The sequence below is a fragment of the Henckelia pumila genome, chromosome 1 (genome assembly GCF_033568475.1).
Source record: "Henckelia pumila isolate YLH828 chromosome 1, ASM3356847v2, whole genome shotgun sequence".
NCBI classification, from domain to species: Eukaryota; Viridiplantae; Streptophyta; class Magnoliopsida; order Lamiales; family Gesneriaceae; genus Henckelia; species Henckelia pumila.
Window position 1 is genome coordinate 67,517,980 of NC_133120.1, and position 22,086 is coordinate 67,540,065.

Sequence of the window (22,086 nt, forward strand, 5' to 3'; positions counted from 1 at the left end):
GAGTTTATGATCAAATGGTGAATCTTACTTAGTATATTGTCACTAAAAGATCATAAATAATGCTCTCTCTTGTGCACGCACAATCGAGAACTTATGCTTAATTAGTTTCTTCTCTCGTACAAGGGGAGATACAAGCAGAAACTAATTTTTTTTAAAGGAAGATTCAAAGTTTTTTTTTTTCCAAAAGTACTGTTGAGTGATATGTATCCACTAATTACAAGTTTCTAAATTTATTTTATGCATTTGAAGTTCTATTTTATTTAAAACAATTATAATTGTAAAAAAAAGAATATATAGGTTTCACTTTCTTATTACACGTGATTAGTGTTTAACAGTTAGACACCGTTCTGTTCACGGTATTACTAATATATGTATAACTCATCACATCTCATCTCACGTTCTTCTCATCATATTATTTATTTATATATTAACTATTTATTTTACATCAATCAAATCATTAATTATTTATCTCACATCAATCAAATCATTGAATTCAAATTACTATATTACCCCTTATAAATAATATAATTTGTATTTTATTTATTGTTAAAAGGACAAAATAGTCATTTAACATTTTTATATAAAATTTAATCAATCAAATCAAATAAACCATAATCTATCAATCAAATCCAATACAATTTTAACTATCATTTCTTATTTATTTTTTATTACATTATACTATTTATCTATATATTATTTATATCATACATCAAACCAAACGGTGCCTTAAATGCCATTGTCACATGTATGTTAAACATTCTCGTCCCTTTTTACGTTACCAAACTCGACGATTTGATAAAAATGGAGAAATTTCTAAGATACAATAAGTTAGGAAGTAGTAAACTATTCTACCTCAATTAATTCTTCTGTGGGAGCCATGACATATTCATAAACAAAATATATTATTATTAGCTAGGCAAATTACTAACTTCAAGTATTCAAAGAAAAAGTATCAATATTGTACAATACCTGATATGAAAAATGAGTGTGCAGATCAACAGAAGATATAAAACATGCTTGTGTTCGATGAATCTGCAAACCAAGGTCATAATTTTCCGAAATCGAATACTCCCATAACATTTACTCAGTAAACAGAGTGATGACATAATTCTAATTACTAACTAGAAGTTGATTACTTTTCTATCCACGCAAATCTTCAACGTGCAACACACGTGCATTTCGGTGATTTTTATGTGCAACATTCGTGCATCTTGCTTACACTTTCAAATTATACCAACACCAACAGAGTTTTTGTGAGGGATCATGCTAAGGTGGTGTTGATGGTCCCTTGTATTTTAAATTTTTTCATATTTTGATATGTAAAATTTATTGGATGATTTAATTGATTTTTATTATTCATTAATAACTATAATCATAAATTACTATTCTATTAAATTATATGTATATACATAATTTGATAAAAATGATATAATACAGAAGCATAATGTGCACTCATTGTTCAAAATACCTCTTAAGACTGAAATTTGTGTCCAAGTATATATTATTCATAATTTTAGCAATCAAATAAAAATTGTATTCACTCATAAAGAAGCATCATCAATCATCGTTCATGAATCGACATCAGAATGCAAATAGAAAAGGGCATGCAACCAAAGTAACAAATAAAAATAAACACAAATTCGTCGAAATTGAAGAGGACAAAAAGATACTTCAATTCACCACCAAAAAAAAAAAAAAATCGAGAAAGGACATATGAGATCCAAACATTTAAAGTAGTTAAGATAAAATAAGAGAAGATTTGAAATAATATAAGCTATAAAATAATTTATTCCTTGTATCTTGCAAAGACAATTTTTAATATTTATACACTCAAATATCTATTTTTTTCACAATTATTTTCAATTTCCTCATATATATCATAATATCCAACACATTTATTTAAATACTTCTAAGTATAAACAATCTACTTCCATATGCAATGCACGTTTTTGAAAAAAAAAATTAAATAAATAAATTCTGGTTTTAACAATATCCAGATCACGTGTATTATTTTCTTTTTCTCATATAATTCGTCAACAAATACATAAAAAAAAAACCTAATAACCGTGCAACTCACGTGCAACATCAACGTTTAATATGTCTTATGTATATATATTTTTAACTAATCGACATTATTACCATCAATTTTATGTGAAATACCAAAATTTTCAATATTTGACACCAACATTTATTACCGTGCAACTTACGTGCACCTTCAACATTTAAATCTAGTGTGCCTTGCTTTTATTACGTGTCTTGCTAGTGCACATAAAAAAAAAATCTATGGTAAATAGTCAAATCATATTTACAATACCAATAAGTAATTTTATTTATTTTTATCATATTTCAATGTACAAACATTTTGTTTCTTTCTAACTTCGTTTCCGTAAATTCCAAAGAATGGTATACAAGCAGGTTCTTTAAATACATTAATGGAATAAAAAGGAAAAAAAAAAAAAAAAAACTCAACGAAGATCTATGATATCATGTTCCAAACTAGGGTCGATATAAACGTGGGAGCAACGCTCATAGATGGGACTTCCATCCTCCGGCTCGCAGTGAGGGTGGAAACCGCGTTCGGCACAATTTCGAATCACCCCTACACCAGCAGGATCAGAGAGGTGAAAGACTCCATACGGACTGCAATAATATACCGACATTGATTATTTTTTAAAAAAAGAAACAACAGAAAAACTTATAATAAACCATGACAATATGATGAAAAAATCACTTTGAAAACTAAGAAATACACCATTTTCTCGAGAGACGGAGCCTTCATTGGGCTCACACTAAACATTTCACGAGGGGATTTATAGTATTTTGAAGTTGATCTATATTTAAGTAAGTAGAACACTGAATAATTATATAAATAAACAAGTTACATTATACGGTAATCGGTTGAAATAGTATGAAGAAAAGAAACTGTGATTGTTTAATTTATGTGCTTTCGAACGATTATTCTGAACTTTGAAACAATGAGTATATCGAAAAACTTGAATGAAGCTTCTCAAAAAGATTTGTTCGAACAAATTAAAGAGTTTTGAGTTGTGCAAGTCTGATTGGAAACCCCTCCACATACATACTAATATTTTTCTTCGATGTGAAAAAAGACGAAACTTGGTAGAGATCATGCTCGACCCCAATCATCCCCTTCATGTATCTTTTAGCAACCATTTATATGGAAGTTGTAAATAATCCGAAGACGATTTGATTTTTTTTTTTAAAAAAAAAGGAAAGAAATAATATTTCCAAGATAAAGTAAGTTTGGAAGCAAAATATCCTACCTCGATTTGTCTGTAGGAGCCATGACAATTGCAATTGCTTCACGTAACATGACCTATTGATAAACCCAAAGAGAGTCTCAAGTAGAGTACCGGCTTCAAGTTCAGAGAAGTGTGCTAAAAAAAGTATCAATGTTTAATACCTGATAAGAAAAATGAGTGTGCAGGTCAACGGAAGACATAAAACATGTTTGTGTTGGATGAGTCTGCAAACCAAGAAGAAAGACAAAGTGTGATCAAATGTGTTCATGGTTTCCATATTTGTAGCATCTTTATTAACCATATCTATACCAATATACAAACAGATTTTGAAATTAATTAGCATCCTAAAAACTTCTTCAAAAGCCATTTAACTGTGCAAAACATGGAACAATTCACAATTGTGCAAACACAGAGGTAGCACATGGTTCTTGCAATACATTAAATAGGCAGGTATCATCAAAGGCAAAGGGATTTGTAGCAGACGGAAAGAAGATTTCATTTAAAGTCACAGCTGACCCAAAAAGTAGAAAGTGCATAGCACAAACTGCCTCAAATCAATGTGCATGAAATCTTGCACGTCGTTGTCAACTTAACACAAATATGACAAAAATTGTTAAGGATGCCAACACCAGTGGTACATGAGTTCAATACGAGTCACTGTTAACCCAAAGATAGCAAACTGCGAACCACAAAAAGGGGCCGAGCATGAATTGCATCTTCACATCAACAAATATAATATCCAATATGTTGCAATCAACTTAACACAAAGATAACAAACAACTCAACGGTGCCCTGAATGTGGTAGATTTTTTTAAACAAATTGAAAAAAAAAAAACAATTTCTCTCTCACAAATTGAGGAGAAAGTAAGCAACAATAAACACAACTAAAATTTGTAATTTTTTTCTTTTGTTTATGTTTAAAAAACTGCAAGATAGATAGAGGAATCATTCAAATTTCAACTACAAACTAGCATGCATAGATGCCTTTTTTAAATGTGTTTTCTTGAATAGCCATTTACTTGATGACATAGAAGTTCTATGAAATTTATTTACGTTAAGAAGCCAATTGTAATTGAACAAGCTGGAATAATTCTAAATATTTCAGTGAAGCTAGACTTGGAATGTACATGAATCCACCCAAGAGAAAAAAGCGAGTTGTTGTCTTGAGCCTCAAAAATCTCTTCTTCATTCAAAGTTTGGCACTGCAGATAGATGAAGAGTATTTCAGTCCAAAGTAATTTGATTAAAAAAAATGTGCATCCTAGCTAAATAAGCTCCAGAAAACTGCAAAACAACTTAAATGGATTGTGAATGAACACGGATTTCCCTTTAGATTATTTGGCATAACAAGAAATCTTTATTAAAATAAAATAACATTATGAAACAGGAGAATTCAAAAGTGGTTGATTGTTGGGGAACTGGAAAATTTGGGAGTCAACAGTTTTCACAATAATAATGTAAGTTACCGAATATGAAGTTGACTCTTGCTTGGGGATTATGAGTGTGGTGACTTGAAAAACTCTATTCCGCTGCAAATCAAGGAGATGCAAATAAGAAACCACAGTTGATGGCATTTTGGGAGCAATTAAAAGAATGAAACTTTACAAGTGAACCAGCAAGAACACCGCAAGTTTCTAAGTTCATTGCAGTATTTTGTTCAGCCAATCTCAAAAAATCTTCCATCATCCTAACAGACTGCAACAAAAGAAAAATGAGCCTTACATCCACCCAAACAAAAAAAAGGGTACACGAATTTTTTCAAATGATAAAAACCTCAATAATAACTAAAAACCTCAAGAAAAAAAATTGCAGCTACATTACGATATTTTCACAGTAAAGGATGAAGCTAAGGACTTACTATATGAAGATCATGATATGAATTGGTAAAATGCGACTTGTCTTGAGTGAGTTCTGATGTTCCACATCTCGAATCACTAATTTTTGCCAGAACAGGAGGAGGTGAAGGTTGCCTGATACAAGCTAATTGAATATCACTGTATTCCAATTCATCATTTACCATAAAATCAGATTCTTCATCAGATTTTTCATCAGGATGTATCCATCCGCCATCAGCTAAAGAAAGAATAGAATCCAAGGTCAATTTTTCGACCTTAGAAACAAAATATTTTTTCGGCATCATCGAATCATTTTCCTAAATAGTCATTAGGTTAAAATGCTCCCGGATTCAGGCTTTAAAAGTAGTGATGCAATATTTAAATATTACAGACAATTAACTTACTACATACAAGTGTGCATGTGTGTATCGACTAATTAACATGTATATAGCAGGACCACAAATACTAACAAATCAAGAACTGAACACTCAGTTGTATTATGTGCCTCAAAAAAGTAGTAATTTGGCAAAAAGATCCTTATAATGAAGACTATGATAGAAATTACTTAATTCGACAGCCTTATCCAGAAAAGAAAATTCAAAAAATAATTCAACCTAATAAATTCTTACCTTCAAGTTTCACAGAAACCCATGGAAACCATCCTTCCATAGTCACCCTGGTCCATGAAATAACTAATAATTTCCTAACAACTCTCAGTGTTGGGCACAAGTTAAACAAAAGAAGGAAAGGGGTCATTATGGTTACCTTAATCTCAGCACTGGGCCACAACCATTGATCACAATATCCATTTGGATGTAAAAATGAATGATTGGAAAATGCTTCCTGCTATGGACAAGAGAAATTGAGAGATCTTCCAAAATCCAGAGTAGATAAATATACTTGGCACGTTGAAACTAAATAAAATACAAATTAAACCCTCCTTCACAATTCACTCGTTAAAATGGAACTTAGCAGTGAGACAATAGAAAGAGCTTGAAGATAGATATGATCGGTGACAAATTAAAACAGATGACAACATCTTGAAGCACTAGCCAGGAGTCAGTGGTTGCAAATGCCAGCTCCACCTTGAAAGATACTGCAAAACTACACGACATGTCCAAACCTCGAATGCTAATGACGCGTATGTGCTCACGTGTGTGAAAAATATTATGCATGCAAAAAGAGAATATTACACATTGGAATTTAAGGTTCCTAGATAAAAAGTATCATGTTAGCACTATGTCCTGATTAAGAATGCATATATATTTTAAAAGATATTGTAAGTTTCCACCGCTGTGTCAATAAATTTGCATTTTCCTAATAACAAGGAATCTAGATTTTAAAGTGTTTCTCTAAAAGATATTCAGGAGATCATAAACTTGTCAGGTAATTGAATATAATCTCTTAAATACAACCACCGTTCATTTAAGATAATGATAAATTTGAAGGGGCAATTGAGAATTTCAGTTACTAGAATAAGCATGATTAGCAGACTAATCATTAAATATAAACATTTCGTTAATGGAGTGAGAAAGGATGACTCTTTAAAACCAGCATAGCATGTACTAACCACCATTTTTAAGAAAAAAATTTCCATTTGCAAAAATCCACGTGAGAAGACAAAAAGTTATTACTACTACATTTTACCATTTTTCACTTCTAACATTTTTAAAGTGAAATATAAGTAGTGCTAACAGCTTCTGAAGTTGCAAGTTAATGGAACTCAATCACGGAATTCAAGTGTAATGATTATGTGGTTTAATGAATATGGTTATAATAATCTGGATTAAAAAAAACATTAGGCTTGTCTGACCTTTAAAAAAATTAGAAAAGATTTCATGAGGCGATTAAGCATTTAAAAACACATTTTGTTTTAGTTTTTGTATTGCATGAGCATTTATTTTCTTTAACAAAAATCCAACCAAACACATGCCTTTTCAATTCAAACTTAGAAAATGCTTTTGGGTTAAAAAGCTTGGTATCTCAACACACTCAACATGATGACTATTAAAGAGTGAAAATAAAAATAAGATTACAAGGAAGTTCATATAATTGGTGAAAACAAAAATACAGAAAGAACAATAAAAACAGCAGACAGTTTAGCGTATGGTTACAAATCACCATGGTTTGAAAGAGAACATAGAGTTGGTATGAGGTAAACTATCATATGATATCCAGTCAAGTGATTAGAGGAAAGACGTGAGATGAAAGTGATAAATAGCCTGAAAGAACAATAGTACTTCTCCAATATATTAATTGTCCAACTAAACTAAAACATACCTATGTCATTCAAGATGAAATCCTATCACTTGCATCGTTTTTTTGAATGTAAAGATAACTGTAACAACAACTAAGAAGGAAATTCTTGGCCAGACTAAATAAAACTTGGTCCCAACCAAAAATGTTATTTCTAAGTGAAAAAACTGTGACAAGTAAAAAGATGGTCACACTACTAAACACTTAAGAGTCCGCCAAGAAATCAATCTCATCCTTCCGTTTTCTCTATGTCCCACAAGCATTTCCACTAAACTAAAATAAGTTGCTCTACGCCTAATTAACAAACTAAAATGTCGCTTCAATAATCCCCCGATTATAATGCAATACGAACTCAAAGGAGGCAAAGACAATTTCTATATTGCACATGTTAATCATTGCTAGCTCACTGAGATGACCAAAATTATTTTACCTTCTCATCGTGAATAAGCGAGATGAATCAGCACCGTAATTAAGGAAGCTTTACTACCTCATCTCGGCCATTCCAAAGAGAACGAGGAGGATGCATAATAAATCTTGTCCGGGTCATCAAACTGATGTAGTTGAGATGGTGTGAACTTTATCCATTTATTTAACTGACAAAACTTGTGGGTTGTGGCCTTGAAATCCCTAACTCATCTAGAAAACCCAATAATTTCTGCAGTGCCATAATTTAAGGCAACACTGAAGACCAGCTGAATCTGTGGCAAGAATGTATCCTTCCATCAATACTCAAGATAACATGGAATCCATGGCCAGTTTTCTAAACATATAATCAATAAATTCGTGTACTGGCCAGATGCACATGTGACACATGTGAGTGAATTTTAAATATAGAAAAAACTAGAAAAATAGCGTTCAATTATGTTATTGATTATAATTATAGAATATCGATATTAATTATAATTCAGAAACTTAATCAAAAATGTCTACATGAATAATATAGAAACGAATATAAATAAGAAAAACATTAAATTAATCCAGCTACATAAATGTAATATTTTTCTTTCCAAAAGCTATCAGTTCATATTTTTATCTTTACAAATATTTTTTAGCTTTTCAATGTTTCTCAGATTTTATGCGGTGAAATAATTTTTTAACATGATTCATTTTTTTCAAATGATAATACACAACTAAGACACAAAAGTTTACTTAATATAATAATAATAGGAGCAACAGAGTATTAATAATACTAATAATTAGATTTGTAGCATTTTGAAAATAACATCTTTCTTTTAACATTTTAATTATTTGTTATTTACAATAACAACCACTAATATAAATTCAACTCTTACACAAGTTTTTTACTAATAAATAAATATTAGCATGCAAAATATTTCAAATACCGAAAACTGAAATATTTATGGCACGAAGTAAATAATCATGCAACTAACATGCATCCTCATCCTGAAATAACGTGCCATCTTTTTTTTTACATACAATGTATACCCACACAGTTTGCCACATTATTTTTGTCATCCAATCTGAAAAAATATTCCATAATCTTCACCAATTGTAACAATAGACCAATTAGCCTTACATCCACCCAAAAAACAAACCAGGTACAAGAATTTGTTCAAATTATAAAAACCTCGAGAAAAAGTTTCGGCAATTTCCAAATGAAGATCATGGTATGAATTAGAAAAGTTGCAACCCACCTGCACGAGTGTCTATGTTCGACATCTTGGATCAGCGACTTGTGACAGAACACAAAGAGGAGGAGGAGGAGTCTGGTATTAACCAACTGAAAGTCACTGTAATTTACTTAATTTTTGCAGGAAAAAGCTGCAGCTTTGTTCAGATATTTGCAAGGTAATCGATAAAGCTAAAGGCTTACTATATGAAAACCGTCCTATGAATTGGAAGAATGCAACCCATCTTGTGCGAGTTTCAACATTCCACATCTTGGATCACAAAAGTTTGTTAGAATAGAAGGAGGAGGTCGCTTGATATTAACTAACTGCAGTTAATTACAGTTCAGCACGTGTGCATCCTCATCGTGCAATACGCGTGCATCTTGATTTTACATACAATACATATGTAGTTTGCAAATTTTCACAGTAGTGTCGACAGTCAATCTAAAAAAAACTTCCATAATCTTCATTATTCACCAATTGTACAAATAGACCAATGAGCATCACATCCTCCCAATTTTTTTTTTTTTTTTTTTTTTGAGACTCACATCCTCCCAATTAATCAAACCAGGTACAAGAATTTGTTCAAATTATAAAAACCTCAGGAAAAAGTTGCTGCACTTACCATATGAAGATTGTGGTATGAATTGGAAAATTTGCAGCCCATCTTGCACAAGTTTCGATGTGGGATCTGCAACTTGTGACAGAAAGAGAGTCAAGAGGAGAAGGTTGCCTGGTATTAGCTAACTAAAAATCAGTGTAATCTATTTCAATTTTTTCTAGAAAAAAATGGCAGTTATGTTCAGATATTTGCAAGGTAATTGATAAAGCTAAAGACTTTACTATACAAACACCGTCCTATGAATTGGAAAAATGCAACTCATCTTGGGTGAATTTCAACATTCCACGTCTTGGATCACAAACTTGTGTCAGGACAGGAGAAGGTTGCCCGACATTAGCCAACTGAAGTTAAATAACCGTGCAACGTGTGTGCGCCCTCATTGTGCAATACATGTGCATCTTGCTTTTACATACAATTTCACGCAGTTTGCAAGTTTTTCATGCTACTTTGGTCAGCCAATCTTGAAAAATCTTTCATAATCTTCACCAATTGTAACGAATAGACCAATGAGCCCTACGTCCATCCAAAAAAAAAACAGGAACAAGAATTTATTCAAATGATTAAAACCTCAAGAAAAGTTGCCGCACTTACCATATGAAGATCGTGGTATGAATTGGAAAAGTTGCAACCCGTCTTGCACGAGTTTCAATGTTCCACAACTTGGATCAGCAAATTGTGACAGAACACAAGGAGGTGAAGAAGGTTGTCTGGTATTATTAGCCGATTGAAAATTACCTTTGTCAATCTTTTCGATCTTTTAGAATTAAAAAAAGAAATGGTACTTCAAATTGTAATACCAACGGTGTTGTTTGTTGGTTTAAAAAATGAAATTTGGAATTGGATTTGAATTTGGAATTTTTATAAAAAATTTTGAAGAAAATTTAAAATTTATAACTAACGTATATACATTTATTATTAAAAATAATATATTTATTTTTATAAACATAAATCCTATGAAATTCGATTAGTTGTATAAGTATTTCACTTAGTTAAATAAAATCCCATCAAATATCAATCTCATTTTGCCAAATAGTAAAATGGTATTTTTAATTTCATCAAATATCAATCTCGTTTTGAAATCCTGTTTTGCCAAACAATAAAACAGTATTTTCAATCCACCAAATCTTCCATCAAATACAGTGTCTGAAATTACCAAACGTGTTTGTCTTGAGGAAAAAAAATAACTAAATTAACCTAAATAAATTAAAAAAACTAACCCGCAATCAGTGAAAATCAAACATGAGGCCTCAATCTTGATCACTAGACCAAAACCTCATTGGCCACATGATTGCATTTTAAATCTAACAAAAACTAGGAAAACAGTGTTAAACATATGTTATTAATCATAATTATATGACATCAATTATAATTTAGAAACTTCATCTAAAATATCAAAATAATAGAATAGAAAATAATATAAAAATGAAAATATTAAAATATTTATAGTACATAAAAGTAAAATTTTTATTTCCAAAAGCATATTCATTCATATTTTTATCTTCAAAAATATATTTTTTAGTATGTCAGTTTTCTTTATTTTTTACGTGGATAAAGATCTGCATGATTCAATTTCTCAAAAGACAATAGATATTTGATACATAAATTTTTGCTTATCATAACAACAATAGTTGTGAGGCCCGTTATCTTAATCAAGATTAGTTAAAATTCAATCATAATTAATTAATAAACAATGGAAAAGTAAGTTAAAAATTTTCATTTGGGTCTATAAAATTTCGGCATGACCTCCTCGTAAATAAGACATACCTGAATATTTCAAATACTTAAAATAACTCAGCAATGTTCTCAACAACATAACAAACATAAACAAGAGCACAATCACAACAGATGCAAACTAAAAATACAATAGAGCCAGCAAGACTCGATAAATCCATAATAAAGTCCTCAACATACTCTAAACACAACATACAACTACTTGTGGTATTTTTCGGTAAATGTATAACTCAAGAACATATACATAGTTTATCTAGGAGATGACGACACAATGAAGTACCTAGAAAGATTGAGCTCACTCTCAAGAAGCTCTGGTATTTCTTAATGCTTCATCTCGAGCACCTGAAGTCGAACAACTTGTGCTACCTGTCATGTCCACACACAAAGGGCATGACAGCCCCCTCTCGGGAGGGGGGGGGGGGGGGAGGGGGGGTGGGAACACATATGACATAGAAATGCAATGATGTCATGCATGAATGCAATAAATGAACAGGATATCGAGTGTCAAATGATCGATATCAAAATCATACATAACATGCTCGAGTTGGTCCATGCCTCAATGGACCGTGTCTGAAGTTATGTATTCGATATTCTCGAATACATATTTTTAAACACACGATTTAAATTATTTGAAACCAAATATGATTTTTATTAATAGAGAAATATGAGCATGCAATTTATTTTGCAATGTATGACACCAGGAGCTACTACAGTGTAACTCGCGTGCATCTTCATCGTGCAATATATGTGTTTCTTGCTTTTACGTGCAACATATATCTAGTTTGCAAGTTTTCCATGGTATTTTGTTAGACAATATGAAAAGGTCATCCATAATTTTTACCAACTGTAACAAATAGACCAATAAGCCTTGCATATATCCAAGCAAAAACATTAGGTACAAGAATTTGTGCAAATGATAAAAAAAAACTCAAAAAAAAGTTATTGCACTTACCATATAAAGATTGATGTAGCCAAGAACTGATATTACCCGGTTGAAGAAAATCTAGGTAATTTGTAAAGATCCTGGTGACCAGATTAATACTCGAACCGTTCTGAAGAACGAACTTCGTGGGTTGCTACCAGCATCACAAAGCAAAGTGAGTGGCGCCGAGAGTTGTCCGATGAAGACACTCCGACGCTCAATTCGGTATTTTCTAATAAATATTCTAGAGAAATAGAGCATGTGACTATAGAGAGCGTACCTTAAAAATGAGATGACTTGAGCTACTTATAGATATTCGGAGGGTTTCAGGGGCTTAAGCCTTTTATGGGATTTTTGAAATTTATGGACTTTGATAAATTGTCCCAATAATAATTAAATATGATTGGACCTAATTGGGTCGAGCGAATAGTCTTGGGGCTGAGAAATAGTCAGATTAAATCATAACCCATCATAAGCCCCCATTTTTGTACATGTTATGTTAGCAGAGATAACAGAGAGTAGGAGTTTCCGAAATAATCTATTAGTATATTTGTGTCAAGAGTCATGTAACTTGGTCCCATAAAGAATCTGAAATTCAACCCTATCAGGATTATAACGAGGCCTCGAGTTTGCCGTTGGTGATCACGTCTTTGTGAGGGTTGTACCTATGATGGGCATGATGCGCTTTGGTAGAAGGGGTAAGATCAGTCCGAGGTTTTTTGGTCTGTTCAAGATTCTGAAGAGGATTGGTACATTGGCCTACCGTATAACACTACCACTTAGTCTTGCGGCATTGCACACCATATTTCACGTATCTACGTTGCGGAATTATATCTCAAATCCATCTAATGTACTGGACTATGAGCCTCTACAGTTGACGCTAGACTTGTCGTTCGAGGAACGACCAGTGCAGATCTTAGCACGAGAGGAGCAAAGGCTTAGGACGCAAGTTATTCTCATGGTCAAGGTCCGATGGCTGAATCATTCAGAGAAGGAGACTACTTGGGAGACCGAAGCCGATATTCGGACGCGTTATCCGGAGATATTCGGTACATACTTAAATTTTGAGGACGAAATTCTTTTTAAGGAGGGGGGAGTTGTAATGCCTAAAAATTTGTTTACTTAAAACCGCAGCATATTTAGGGGATTAATTAACTTAAAAATAAATTAAAAGGAGTTAAATGATATTTTTATTTGAATTATGTGACATGTCTTTATGTTTTAAAATTTAATTATGACATTTAACCTAATTATTACGAGAGTTATGAATTTTTAAGGAAAAGTCGAATTACGATTGCATAGACTGGAACGTGAACAAACGAGGTAAAAGTTTTCATCGAAATTAATGCCTAAAGTTTTCAAGAGTCCTAAATAATTATTTTAGGACTTAAATCATAGAAAATTATGGGTTATATATATAATTAAAAACCCATTTTTTACCTAATTAGACCATTTTAAGGGCTTTTAGGTATTTTAAAAATCATGCCTTTATTATGTACAAAAATTAGGAGAGTTTAATGTCAAAATCTGGCATTTAAATCTGATAATTAATGGGATGAGTTATTTAAGCCTCATTAAATATTTAATAAAAAGCATAAGTCCATTATTTTACACAAATAAATACCTAGAACTAGTTTCATTCATCTAGTACTAGAATAGCTTGAAGCGAGTCGAAAAATATACAAATATTAGAGAATCTATTGCTTAAACACAGATCCAAGCCAAAACGAATTACCAACAACTCAGCCACTTTCACTGCTCCAGTATATCGCACAATACCAGCCTTTGCACCAAGAACTTCTCCCAAGTGATTTCGAACTATGACTCCAAAGCTATATATATATTCTTTTTCTCTCGAAACCTGCATCGACAATTACACATCCAATCTAAGTTGGTTCTGAACAGGGGGTTGTCACCTCTGAACATGGGAAGCATGCCTATCCAATTTTGGTTTCTCAGTCATCAGATTTTCTTTCCTAAACAGATTCAAAAGAAACAATCTACTCGAAATGAAATCGACTTATGTGTATACATGGGTTCTCTTACAAATATCATTTCATAAAGTCCACAATATCATAACAAACATTTCAAATCCTCCCTCCACGACATCTTTGACAAAAACCCACACTCAACAAAATAATTACACTTTTTCTGATTAAAATAAAACACCAATATCCATATTGTTTCAACATATTTTGAATATCTGGACAGAAAATCAAACAATGACATGTTATAGCACGTTGAAAATGGCATAACGGACACAAACCAGAAGTCAGCACATGACGTGTTTGGAGATTCTCAGAAGTTGGCAATATATACCAAGAAGCTTTCCACAAAAAATTCCTGACTTTTGGAGGAATATGCTTCCACCATGTCTCGTTTGAAATGCTAGACTGATGTGGAGATGATGCGAAGCTCATTTTCCATGACATAGCCAAGTTTGACGATATAAAGCCCATTTTTGCTACCCTTCCAATATCAAATATCATCACACACTTGCCGATTTAAATAAATCTCAAGAATATCTTCTGTCTCATGAATCGAAAAAATATAACGAATGGCATTATAATCCCAAGATCCCAAGGGAGTAATGAAATTAGCCACTTTTACATTCGGGTCAGAAATAGGGTTGAAACAGTTAATGAAGGCTGGAATCCCCGGAATCCATGGATTTTTGCTAGCCGAGATCTGCTGGCCATCCCTAACTCTCCAACAAAATCCATTTTTAGTCAAATCTCACTCCAAAAAATAGATCTTCAAACATATCAAGGTGTTTGAAATATTTCCCTTTTAAAACCCTGGCCATCAAAGAATTATAAAATTGATACGCCAAACCCGCTTTGCCAATAATGCTTTGTTAAATGTATCAAACTTACAGAATCCCCAACCACCTATGCATTTTGGTCGACATAGCCGATCCCAATTCATCCATTGCAAATTGTTCTTACCATTTTTACAGTTCCACCAAAACCACACAATTCTATATTTTTATATAGAGTCACGGGCAGCTTAAAGCAATACATTGCATACGATGGAATATCCTGCAAAACCGATTTTATAAGTACCTCTCATCCTCCAGTTTGTGGCTAATGTGCTCCTTCAAGTAGGCAAACTGAAGTCTTTTACTATGTAAAGAGAAAGTAGGCAAGCCTAAAATTGATATGATTTCTTTTATGTCATCAATCATTTGAAGAGATGAACTTGGGCTGAAAGTGAGCGCAGATTTATCATAATTGACCAACTGTCCCGATGCTTGTTCGTAAAGATTAAAACATTTACAAATATGCATGCAATCATCCCTCTTAGCCCCGTAAAAGAATAAATTGTCATCAGCAAAGAAAAGATGAAATGGTTAAACAAATTAAAAGTTCATAATCTTGACTTCTTTGAATAAACGTCGATCGACTGCCTTTGAAAAAATCGAGGATAAACCTTTAGTACATATAACAAACAATTAAGGGGATAACATGTCTCCTAGCTTGTCTTATCCCTCGCTGAGGTATCAAGTCACCAACAACATTTTGGTTGATTCTAAAAGAGTACTTGACAGTTTTAACACATTTCACAATCAATATAACCCACTGCTACTCAAATCCCAATTTCAGCATTATGTCTGAAATAAAACTCCATTCGACTCGATCATATGTTTTATTAAGCATCACAAATCATTTTTTAGCTTTTTATTATTTTGAATCCAATGCATGCATTTAAAGCCCACCACAACATTATCTAAAATCAACCTCCAGGGGATAAATGCACATTGGTATTGGTCAACCACACTAGCAAGCAGTACTGGACGTAATCGCTTTATGATTGCCGAGGAAACAATTTTATAGCAAGTGTTGCAAAGGCTTATAGGGCGAAATTCTTTCAGAGATGTTGGAGTTTGCACTTTTGGAAGGAGAGAGCACAAGTGTAGAGTTCCACGTCGAAATATCTCCATTCTCATTCAAAATTGACAGCGCTGCCAATGTGATATCCTTCCTAATAAATGGGCATAATTTCTGATAAAATAACGCAGAGAAACCACGAGGGCCCGAGGTTTTAGAAGGGTGTGAATCGAAAACAGCTCGTTATTTTTATAATTTGATAAATATTTCACGGTATATACTCCTGTCTAATTTAATGATCTTAAAATAAACTTTCGAGATGGACTATAATAAAATACATTAATGATATGTAATTAGGGATTATTGTTATTGACCTGAAACAATTTATTTGTTTATATATTACAAATACTCGTGAAAAATATACACGTCTTGAGTGCTTATATAAATTTTTTTTTTATATGTTTTTTTAAAGAAAAACATGGAGTGAGTGAAATGTTTAGTGAGATAGTGTATAAAAAGAGATAATTATAGAATAATGTTTTTTTGTGTCCTCAAAATAGTTAGTATAACATGCTATTTTTTATATAATAGAATAGATTCATCGTATTCGTCATCTTTATTTACCAACTAAATTTTATGCTTAAAAATAAATCTGAGTATTAAAATTTGGTGTAAGTGATGTTATTTATTTATTTATTGCTTCTATTTATAACATTTTTATAGAATTATAACAATACATATTTTCCTTACATTTATAAATTATTTTTTTCTTATATACCATGTATTAATATGTGAGAATTAAATATTGTCCATAAGAAAGAGATTTAAAAAATAATAAGTAAAACACAACTTTTTAAATATCAAATAATATTAATTTTAACTATGAAATGCAATTCTTAAACAACATCAGCCAAACACAAGAATGAAATTCCAAATCCATGAATTGGAAATCCAAATCCTATTTTTAATTCTTCCAAATATAGCGTAAAATAGGTTTTGGCTGAATAATAATAATAATAATAATAATAATAATAATAATAATAATAATAATATAACTCTCTAATAATAATAATAATAATAATAATAATATAAAGGGCTCCAGTTTGGTGACCACGAAGAAACCAAAAACTACTGAACAGAGAAGAGAGAGCCGTTCGAAACTCCGCCAATTTTCCACCATGAGTACCATGAAATTTTGCTGTGAATGGTAAGCCATTTTGTCTTCGTATCTGCTTCTGTGTGTGTGTTGACGTGAGGTGGGGGCGCCGCGGCGGCGGCACATGAATGTAGCATCTGGTGTTGAAAGTCTGTGCAATGTGCTCCGGGAAGCGTTGGCCTTTTTTTTTTATTTTTTCCTGGGGGAATTAACATTTATTTTCGTGATATTATCTGTGATATTTTTTTGACATTTTAACTGTTTTGTTTGTGGGTTTGTATGCAGCAACAATATTTTGTATCCGAAGGAAGATAAAGAGCAGAAAATTCTGCTTTATGCTTGCCGGAATTGTGATCATCAGGTTCGATTGTTTCCTCATCTTACTCTTTCTGTGCGTGGTGGTGAAATTTTTTTTTATTCAAATTAAGCAGTAATATTGTGTGACTGTTTTGGGAATCATAGGGTTTTGGGGTTTAGGGTTATGTTGACTGGTTGTCTCTTTGTGAATTTTGTTTTTGTTTTTGTTATTTAAATTTTTTTTAAGTAACTCTCTTATTGATTTACTTTACTAGAATAGTTAGTTTTTCATCAAAGATTGCATTTTTTGATATTTGTATTTATATTGTGATGAAAGATCATCGCGTACTTCTATTGCTGGGGGAATACAAATTTGCATATCTTTGTTTCTAAAATTTGTTGTGACGGCATATAAAGAATGGTCTCTCGTCGTATGGTCATCTCTTTTAGATCTTGAAGCTTAGTGCATAGTGTTACCAGACGGATGGGAATGATGTGAGTTGAGATGGATCTACTATTGATTATTCTGCTAGATATTTAAGTCTAGACTTCTTGGCTTGTTTCGACATGAAGTGAAGGTCAACATCCCCGCTTTCTATGGATTGTCGGGTTTGAGACTACCTTGATGTAGAAAAGATACCTTTTTCTCAGTATGTTCATTGGAAATTGAAATTTTTGTCAGTGCTCCCTGTATCATTCGGCATGTGCCCTTTTGTGTGTTAGTAATAACTTTTTAATTAGGCGTTTTTGAACTAGAAGTAGTACCAATTTTATCTTGGTTCTCGATTGAGATTAGGTGATCCAATGTCGGTCTTTGTATACCTGACCTTCCAACTTCGAAATATTATCATGATTGTTATCTCATCCTAGAAGAGTTCTATAACCAATTCTTGTATTCTGGCATAACTCTAGTTGTATCTATGAATTTGTGCTACTTTTCTTCTTCCTTCTGAATCATATATCCAAAGTTCTTGGTTTGGCTTCATCAATTTTGCGACTCTTTCAACTGTGATAATTGAAGGTTTTGCCCATCTCTTGACAAAGTGTAATGTTTTCCTTAATTTTTTGGTGAGGATTGCGGTTTGTCTGTTAACTGGCAGGAGGTTGCCGAAACCAATTGTGTATACAGAAATGAAATACACCATTCTGTCGGGGAACGCACCCAAGTTTTACAGGATGTAGCAGCAGATCCTACACTTCCACGTACAAAATCACTTCGTTGCCCCAGTTGTGGTCATGGAGAAGCTGTTTTCTTTCAGGTACTATATGTTTTGTTAATGTAATATGTTCTTGTAAACTACTTGTCATTGTTCAGAAGAGAAGAGAGACTCACATTCCACGGCAGTTTCTTGCTATTATTATGATGGTAGCGACTTGGGTTTTAGTTTTCCTGCTCAATGTCATGTACTTGTGTTATATACTATGTAGAGTTTCATTCGAGTCCCATTCATATTTTGATACTCCGAGCAGGCAACTGCTAGGGGTGAAGAAGGAATGACTCTGTTCTTTGTTTGCTGCAATCCGAACTGTGGCCATCGTTGGAGGGATTGAATTTCCATCTTGTGCAACAGTGTCATTCGGTAGCTCACTGACCCTACTTCATTGTTAGAGTTCCATGGGAGAGGATTTTAATGTATTTTGAAAGAGATGTAAGTACACTAATTCATCATTTCCCATTTTACTTTTTGTAATCGACTGTTCATCTGTGGAAGATACACCTAAAAGTAAGGTTCATCTTTCTTTGTGAGTGCAAATTAAGGTGGGCTTGTTACATTGCTTCGTGGATCTGCAGTTTGATGATTGATAACAAAATTTCAAAATATTTCAATCTCAAATTCGTCGTGTTGGAGCCATAACAATCATGTATCCTAAATTTCCGCCGCGGTTCAGGGGATCACTTTTGTACCTTATAACTGATATTTTGCATGGTATAAGATATAAAGGCCCCATATGATCAATTGATTTTGAATCTGGGGATGAAAACCTCTAGGTGTAGCATAGCATTAGTCGGAAATTTAAGCGTTTTGGGCGCCATAGCTAAATTCTATCTTCCTGCCAACCGCCATTTTCATCGCCCTCGTTTTTCCACCAGTTTGAACTCCTATCTCGAGGCGCTTAAAAACATGGCAATGAAAGGAAACAAAAGACGACTATAAAATTCTCTCAAGAACAAGAACAATTTATGAAAGTATTTTGAAGTTGGAAAGACAATTATATAAAGACTAATATTGAATGAATATCTCCACTTCAGAAGATCTGGCTGTAGCTAAACATTAGATTGCTACAAAAGACTACACCCGATTAAAGCTGTAAATTCTCTACCATATTATATGATGTAATGTTGTGTTTGGATTGTTGAATTTAATTTTAAGAGGTGGATCTCAGATGACATTAATCTTGGATATTCACCTCCAGATGCTATGGAAATGGCATAGTTTGATCAAATCCACTCAACTTTAATGAATGGATTTGGAATTCATCTTTTTCAAATGCATGAGAATTAATTTAGTCTATACAACTGCTGATGAGCAAGTCGTCGTTGAAAACCTATACAATTCATTTTCTAGAGAGCAAGTATTCGTGCTTGAAAAACTTTGGGTTGACGTTTGGATAAAATATTTATAAACGTTCTTCTAAAAGTATTTTCACAAAATTTTGTAAAAATTTAAAAATTGTTATAACAATAAAGAAAATAATTATATGTTTGGACAACTATTCTATAAAAATGTTTTTTGTTTTTGTAAAATTTTAAAAATTTTATTAAGAACAAATATGAGTTTGGACAAATAATTTATTAAAATGTTTTTACGAAAATTTAATATGTTTTTTTTAATTTCTATCATTGCTTTCATTTAAAAAAAATCTCAAATATCTTTAAAAACTATAATTCGATAACACTTTTTTTGAAAAAACTTTTAAAAATGTTATTAAAAAATCTTATCCAAACACATACTTTAAAATTTTTTCATAAAAACGTTTAGAATGTGTTTGCAAATTTGTTGAGAGAATCCATAATCACTTATTTTCTGATGTTGCAAACAGTACTTTAAAGTTATTGTGCAAGAAATCCTTATAAATTTTTAGAAAATTGTTAATTTATTAAATGAATAGCATGCAATTGATATAAGGATTTTTATAAAAATTCTTATGTTATCAATATATTGAAATTAATTGGTCATCCTTTTAGTTCAATTTGGGAGCAGAAAAAATTATTATTATTATTATTATTTTTTTCCGTAAGGAAATAGCATATAATCAAAGGAAAGAAATTACATTGGAAGACAGGTTAAGAACCTGTTTAACTTGATCAGACAAGGAACCAGCCGATCTAGCTAAACTATGAGCCGCTTGGTTCGCTGATCTATAAACAAAAGATAAAGAACAAGATGACAGATCCGATGCTAAGGATCTACAATCTTCAAGTAAAAGGCCCAAACTAGAGACGTCCGCTTCAGAAGAGTTAAAAGCGTTGACCACTAAAAGCGCGTCGGAGAAATTAAGCTCTTTAAGCCAGCTGAGAGCCTCTCGAACACCAATAGCTTCTTCCGTAGATGAAGGAAAGTTATCTGGAAGACAACCTTTTATAGCATTTATAACTACTCCAGATGAATCACGAATTATGCATCCATAGCCCATACGAGGAGGATCTTTGAAAATAGCTGCATCCACATTGCATTTTAAGAAGTTTATCGGAGGGCTGGTCCAAACTGGTTGTGGCTTTTGAGCAGGAGAATTTGAGGAACTATCATTCCTTAAATTAGCCAGCAACCATTGGTTATGTGAATCAGTTGCTGAATGAAAGACAAGATTAGCTGGTTTTTGCTTCATGTTCCAGACCACATCATTTCTAGCGTTCCAGATGTTCCAAAGAATTATAGCAGCGCTAGCAATATCAGAAGGTGAGTGATTTTTGATCAAGAGATTCCACCAATCACTGAAGGATGTTGTAGTTCCCACATTGCTGCCAATAGGGGTGTGGCACCAAACATTGCGGGCAAAGGGGCACTGAACAAGCACATGGATATCTGTTTCAGGGTCATGATTGCAAAATGGGCACCATATCTGAGTCTCGATTCGTCTGCCCCTTAAAGTCATTCTATTTGGTAGGCATCGAGATAATGTTCTCCAAAGGAAGTTGCGAACTTTTGGAGGGATCTTTAGTTGCCAAATCAGAAGCCAGTTTATCTCATTTCTCGATGAAGTTGTTCCTTGGGAGGAAGACAACATTTTATACCCACTTTTCACGGAGTAAAGACCTTTGTTGTCGAGACCCCATATCCATTTGTCTTCAGTGTTGTGAATGCTCAGAGGAGTTGATAGAATTAATCTCTTGTCTCGCTCCTCGAATAGATCATTCAATATATCCAAATCCCAGTCTCCTGTATGTGACATCCTCAAAGCATTAACTGAGGCATGGTGTAACTCTGGGGGACAGACTGATGATATAAATGGATTATTTGGATCAGGAAGCCATGGTGTTCCCCAGATGAGAGTCTGGTTTCCGAAACCGATACAACGTCGAGCACCTCGGCGAATAAGATTT

The 22,086-nt window shown here is 32.8% G+C and overlaps 3 protein-coding genes across 29 annotated transcripts; 2 read left to right on the plus strand and 1 right to left on the minus strand.

The window, feature by feature from the left end:
* Nucleotides 1-2,350: 2,350 nt before the first annotated feature.
* On the minus strand, nucleotides 2,351-10,351 carry LOC140890215 (AMSH-like ubiquitin thioesterase 2). 27 transcript variants are annotated; one of them, XM_073298690.1, is made up of 14 exons: nucleotides 10,199-10,351; nucleotides 10,021-10,087; nucleotides 9,611-9,682; nucleotides 9,189-9,255; nucleotides 9,010-9,105; nucleotides 5,864-5,941; nucleotides 5,728-5,774; nucleotides 5,122-5,336; nucleotides 4,869-4,958; nucleotides 4,730-4,792; nucleotides 4,391-4,465; nucleotides 3,425-3,487; nucleotides 3,285-3,337; nucleotides 2,351-2,640 (listed from the first exon to the last, which is right to left on the minus strand). In XM_073298690.1, the coding sequence occupies exons 4-14, from the start codon at nucleotides 9,227-9,229 to the stop codon at nucleotides 2,466-2,468; spliced, it is 996 nt and encodes a 331-aa protein (XP_073154791.1). In that variant the 5' UTR covers nucleotides 9,230-9,255; nucleotides 9,611-9,682; nucleotides 10,021-10,087; nucleotides 10,199-10,351; the 3' UTR covers nucleotides 2,351-2,465. The 27 variants fall into 27 exon arrangements, with proteins under 27 accessions (XP_073154791.1, XP_073154719.1, XP_073154866.1 ...); XM_073298618.1 differs by lacking the exon at nucleotides 10,021-10,087 and having other exon boundaries at nucleotides 9,611-9,676; XM_073298765.1 differs by lacking the exon at nucleotides 10,021-10,087.
* Nucleotides 10,352-12,930: 2,579 nt separating this feature from the next.
* Nucleotides 12,931-13,386, plus strand: LOC140864178 (uncharacterized). The gene has a single exon (XM_073268154.1). It carries the CDS (start codon nucleotides 12,931-12,933, stop codon nucleotides 13,384-13,386), a length of 456 nt encoding a protein of 151 aa, XP_073124255.1.
* A 3,821-nt stretch (nucleotides 13,387-17,207) lies between these two features.
* On the plus strand, nucleotides 17,208-19,351 carry LOC140875707 (DNA-directed RNA polymerases II, IV and V subunit 9A). Its single transcript, XM_073279478.1, has 4 exons — nucleotides 17,208-17,297; nucleotides 17,532-17,607; nucleotides 18,644-18,802; nucleotides 19,014-19,351. Exons 1-4 carry the CDS (start codon nucleotides 17,269-17,271, stop codon nucleotides 19,092-19,094), a joined length of 345 nt encoding a protein of 114 aa, XP_073135579.1. The 5' UTR covers nucleotides 17,208-17,268; the 3' UTR covers nucleotides 19,095-19,351.
* Nucleotides 19,352-22,086: the final 2,735 nt, after the last annotated feature.